This window comes from Papilio xuthus, unplaced genomic scaffold (genome assembly GCF_000836235.2).
Source record: "Papilio xuthus unplaced genomic scaffold, Pxut_1.1 DF826938.1, whole genome shotgun sequence".
NCBI classification, from domain to species: domain Eukaryota; kingdom Metazoa; phylum Arthropoda; class Insecta; order Lepidoptera; family Papilionidae; genus Papilio; species Papilio xuthus.
The window spans coordinates 1535673-1541740 of NW_013531711.1; the positions used below are offsets into that span (position 1 = coordinate 1535673).

The window sequence follows — 6068 nt, forward strand, 5'->3', positions numbered from 1 at the left end:
ACAGTCTTGTGCTAAATTTTCACAAGTATAAACAACCACTGGTAAAACATTCGAATGAGGTTCAATACCATCCCATAATATACGTAAAAGTCCCGTTTCTATATCTCCAGTACGTTTGACATTTAATTGCACAGGATAACAATGAACTATATTTTTTACAATCATACCTTTCAAGTGTATATATTTCTGTTTAAAATTGATTTCACAAACTATTTCTTTGTCATATATTACTGGATCTGGTGAGAATATTTTAACTTTAATATTGGTACGTACATCAGCGGGTAGCAGAATTGGACCCGAATGACTTATGAAGGGGCATCTGATATCCTGTGCACTTGAATTCGTTGACTTAGCGCTGTAGCGAAGTTTACATGCTCTTTCTGTTTCCGAAACGCAGCCAATATCATGACACCAATTGCACGGATACATAGTACCACTGGTACATTCTATACAATTATTAAAATGACGGCAATAAGTTTCTGGTCTACTTCTTCCAGTTGTATTAAAATATTTCGCTATTTGTTCATAATTTGTCTTGAAGTCATCGTTCCTATAAAATATATTCAACTTCTTGTATTCTTGTCCTGAAAAAGCATATTGTAAAATTGTCATTGTTATTATTGTTTTGATAGCTATATCTCCTATGCTTTTCATATTGTGCGTTTTCGTGAATTTTATCAGATTAACTTTTCTATCTATACTTTGAATACATGTCGAGATGTTTGTTCTTGATTTGACGTTGTTAAAGTAGTAGATGCTTCGATAGTGTCGTCTCTTAAATATATTATAAAGGTTCAGATTAACATCTACAACAATGAAGTATCTGCTTCCGGTCTATATTATAACAAATTAGCAACAATTATTATATTCAATAATATTGCATTGTAATTCTTTATTACATTGTGTGAATGTTATTAATCTATTGTTTGATTACGGAGAACAAATAGTTATTTTCTTTGCACTCCCGGGAATTGTGACATAAGGTTTAATATTGATATCGTCGATCGAAATTGAATCGAACGGAGAGGATGCACAGAAAGAAAATATATTCCCTTTCCATGCATCCTCTCATCCGGAAAGTCCACTTCCACTTCCCATCCTTTCCTTATAAGAAAAAGGTGGGAAGGAAAAGAGGACTAAATTAAGCCTCCGGGACGCACACTCATCAAACGAAACGCGGAATTGCTTCCACTTCACGCCTGTCTTCTGCATGGTCGTGGTATTTCACCGGGCGAGCCGGGCCAATTCGTGCAAAGATGTTAAAGCGGGCTCTACCACCGTTCTTAACAACTAACTTATCTACCGTTGTCACTCTTTAAAAGTATTTCTAAAATACTTTGCCAAATGGTTATTATATATATATTTATTTCCCCAATACTTTTACTTTATGAAATGTCTCATTGTATGAAATACGTTCTAAATGTATTTATTTCTCTGACAGCAAGTCGCAGGTGCGAACAAAAGGTCGAGATTGGAAAAGGTATTAGGATTATTCCATTCTTTGTTTATATCGCTGTCTCACCTTGATATAGGGTAAAAAAATGAAATGACTATACTAAATTAATAATTGTCTATTTCATAAAGTGATCTTCATGTTGTTTTATTTTAAGAGTATACGCAAAATTTTACCTTACCATAAAACATCTTAAAAACGTTAGCAAAATCCGAAGATTACTTTTTAAATTGAGAAAAAGTAATGAAACACTGCATTTAGCAGTGAATACCTCGCGAAATAGGATAACTTCGGAGAGCCTTTAAAACCATAATAATCATAAAAACTGTCTCGCTGTTACAAACTTTATTGCACGCTAAAATACGAAGAAGCTGCTATTATTGTTCTGATGGTAAAAATATAACAATACCTCTAAATTTCAATCACAAACAAGTAATATAAAAATTAATAAACGTCAATAGCCTAATGGTTAAGGGTACGGATTTCCGACCACGAGGTCGGGGGTTCGAGTCCCGCCATTCGACTATTGTCGTAAACCATATCCTAGCACAAGCCTAGAGCTTAGTTGGAATGGTTAAAGAAATATTAGTAAATTTACAAAAAAAAATCTGCTAATATTATTACAAAAAAAAAACAAATTTTTCATATTTTTTTAACACATTTTAATAAATAAATGTAAAATATCCAATTAAATTCCCAGCAAAATAAATACAACGTTAAAATAAATTTCAATTAAATTTAACTAGCGGAGTGTAGCGAAGTTGCGTTAAACTCCTCGGAGAAAATTAATTTAACTTTAGCGTTGGATTTTTTTCACAAAATTACACTCAATTCAAATTAATAAGTTGATTGTGTAACTAGTATCAAGATAGAGTTATTTAATCTAGTACAATTGGATATTTGTATTGGATTTCTTTAATAATAAAAATGTTTACTTTTTAGGGTTCCGTACCTCATAGGAAAAAAACGGAACCCTTATAGGATCACTTTGTTGTCCGTCCGTCTGTCTGACAAGACATTTTTTCTCAAAAACGCGTTTTTTTTATATCGTAAGGTGGCAAACGAGCGAGCGGCCACCTGAAATCCCTGAAATAGCGAAGTGACCGTTGCCTATAGACATACGCAATTGCATACTTTTTTTTTACGTTTTCCAAGCTAGCGCGTATATGCGTTGCCTACCTTTACCTGCGTGAAAGTATCAAGCTGGAATTTATGTAAACTTTTACATGGCTTAGGAATCTCAATATACCTGTAATTACTGGCGCCCCCGGCGACATTTTCATGGCGCCCTTTTTTACTATGCTTGGGGGAGGCAACAGTCATGTGAGACTTTGCAAAATTGTTTTAATGTACCGCGGTTTCAAACAAAGCGATTGTGTTATCGTTTCTCGTGCGCACAGCATAGGATTGGAATAAGTTGCCGGCGCCAGAGTTTCCGGCCAACTATATCGTGGGTGCGTTCCAGAGTACTGAAAAATAAAAAAATCTGTGGCGCCTTTTTCTGTCCAGCGCCCTAAAAGGCGCGGGCCTTTACCCAACGTCGACCCTGGTAAAATGGTATTTTATTTGGGACAATATAGCAAATTGGACACATTGCCTATCCCTTTTTATCATAATTTTTTCAATGTATATTTCAGTATTTCATTTTTGATACCTATGAAATGCATTCAAGGTCAAGGTCAAGGTCAAGGTTCGCGTATTGAATTAGCATTGCAACAGATACGTGAAATTTAGTAGTTTATCCGAGCTGAAAATACTATATTTTCACAGTATCCTAATATGTTTTTTGCTCTGTTTCAACGTCAAATGATTTGTGTACATCGCTTTAAGAGTTTTTTTATAAACAAAAACCACATGTATGAGAATATTTAATAAATTTTGATTGATATTCGGACAGAATGGCAGTCAGCCAAACCCATCGATCATATTTTGATGCAAAATAGAATTGAGAATCATAGGACGTGAAATTGTCGACACATGTTTGTTACTCTGTGGAAAATTAAATCGAGTAACATCGGAAAATCCGAGAACTGGATGTTTTTAGAGTGAATTCTAATGTGAAAAAGAAACAATTCATAAAAGCTTTTTGTTTGTTAATACACTTGATTTTTACGAATACAAAATTTTGCGTTATAAAGAATTTAATATCTTGTAGATATTATAAATGTAAATACATGGATGGATGGATGTTAGTTACGAGGTATCTTCAGAACGGCTGTATGGATCTCGCTAAGATGCCGAACATAGTCTGGAAGACCACATACGCTACTTATTAAGTTTTTTTTTTATTCTGCTCGGACGGAGTCTCTGAAAGCTAGCGTATTGTAAAAGCGGTAATTTATAGATAAATGTTACTGTGAGGACTTAAATAAGAAAATCGACACTTTCTTATTATAACAGTTTTATTTTTCAAGTTTTTAATATTGTTAGACGCCAGACTTTTCTATGGATTATAACAACCTTTGTAATCCCTTATGATCTTGGAACGTCACTTACATCCTAAGAACTAAATCTACATAGAATTATGCATTATACAGAAAATCCACAGAAGTCAGGCGTCAAGTGGAAGCGATTCCGCGTTTCGTCTGATGAGTGTGCGTCCCGGAGGCCTAATTTAGTCATCTTTCCCTTCCCACCCTTTTTCTTATAAGGAAAGGATGGGAAGTGGAAGTGGACTTTCCGGATGAGAGGATGCATGGAAAGGGAAGATATTTTCTTTCTGTGCATCCTCGTAACGCATATGCAGTTGCGTATGTCTATGGGCAACGGTCACTTCGCTATTTCAGCGATTTCAGGTGCGAGCGGCCACTTCGTTTGCGACCTTATGATATAAAACAAAAAAAATCCTGCAAATAATAATTCTCAAAATAAACGTATTCAAATACACTTTCAACAAAGAGGGAATTCCAAAACAAACTTTTTACTAGCTCAACGCCAAATTTCGTAAAAGTTTCTTGACGCTTTAGGATATCCTGACACCAGATTGCAAAACATTGAAAACATTAAAAACTTTCTTTTCTATTCTTTAAGAGGCTTTGAAAGGTTTTATTTCAGAAAATGAATTACTGCAAAATACATTTACACCTCGAAATATAATTAGAAACTATAATCAAGTTGAGATTCATTACTCAGAACGTTTTAAGTAATTTTAAAATCGTTTAACGCTTGAATACTTTACGATGTTCAAACAGTTTAATTTTTAATTCACTAGATTTTATATAATGTTCCCATATTACGTGTTTTTCTTAATTATTCTTAGTAAGACAATTATTTGTAGAGATTTTTACGTGGGCATGTTCAAAAGAAATGATTTCTTGGTGGCTCAAGATCGATTATATAAAGAGAAAGTGCCTTATGGACATATTTATGCGAAATATGGAAGACATTTTAAATGTCCGGTAAGTTATTGCTTTCTTAACAATATAAGAATATGTCTTTAAAAAAAAAGACTGTGGTTTAGTGAAGCCATAAAATATTTATAGTAACTTTAACATGAGATTAATTAAAAAAATCTTTTGTTCGTCAACACCGCAATTTTTGGTTTAATGTCTTATTTCTTTATGTAGTTATGAAGGGTAAAGTAGGTATAAAAAGAAACAATTTGATTTAAATTGTAATTCAAAAATAATAATCATGAATTTTCGATTACAAATTCTATGAAAACAACCATCGAAAATCGAAATTTTTTTTAACCGATTTTACTCAACCCATATCTAGTAAATTGTGACTTGAATTGTCAAACTAATATATCTTAAATAGACACACTATAGTGCAAATCATAGCTAGTTATACGTAAATGAAGACAAAGAAATGATATTTGAAATCCTGTAATTAATTAGACGTCTTACTGATTTACAGATAACATATTTAAGAGTAGTAGATCGTTTAGGAGTCGGCAGAGGACCTCAAGTACAAGTCGTCAGAGGTGGCATCCGATACACTAACGTGGTGCTACGTCTGAGATCACCTTACGGGCTGCCGATATCTGTGAATATATACGTCGGATGTGAAAATAAGATGGTGATCACAACACCACTTGTACCAACGAATGACGGTGACTTGACTGGTGGTGATGCGACTACAATCCCAGCAGATAATTCAAAAAATACAGCTGCCACAACGAATACTGGAGAAAATACAGCAACAACAGTGACATAATATATAAACAAGCATACCGTTTCCTTAAAGTTCGATAACGCATCTGCAGTTCCTCTGGCGTTGTGGATGTCCATGCGAGTAATCAATCACCTGTGTTCTTGTCGCTCGTTTGTCCCCTTCTTTTATAAAAAATACAGTTGAAATCGGTGTGTTTGTATTTAATACCGAAAACAATATTTTGCTAACATTTGCATTGCTGATCGAAAATACAACTTTAAATTTTTATGTGCACAAGTCCGCGCTTTTTCCGGATAATCTGCAGAACGGCTGGACCGATTTTGACCGGACCCTTACGGGATGTATCTGAAGCATCCGGACTTATTGTTGCCTATATAAAATATTTTCACGACTTAGGATTTTGCTATTAAATAATAAGTTAGGTTTTTAAGAATTGCTAATTTAAATGTGAAATTACCTCACGTCTTAAAATAGGAATATATTCCATTCTATTGCATTG

General features: G+C 34.0%; 1 protein-coding gene across 1 annotated transcript; it reads left to right on the forward strand.

Annotated features, from left to right (window-relative positions):
* The first annotated feature begins 4684 nt into the window (after positions 1-4684).
* Positions 4685-5763, forward strand: LOC106121656 (uncharacterized). The gene is made up of 2 exons (XM_013317372.1): positions 4685-4851; positions 5312-5763. Exons 1-2 carry the CDS (start codon positions 4747-4749, stop codon positions 5609-5611), a joined length of 405 nt encoding a protein of 134 aa, XP_013172826.1. The 5' UTR covers positions 4685-4746; the 3' UTR covers positions 5612-5763.
* Positions 5764-6068: the final 305 nt, after the last annotated feature.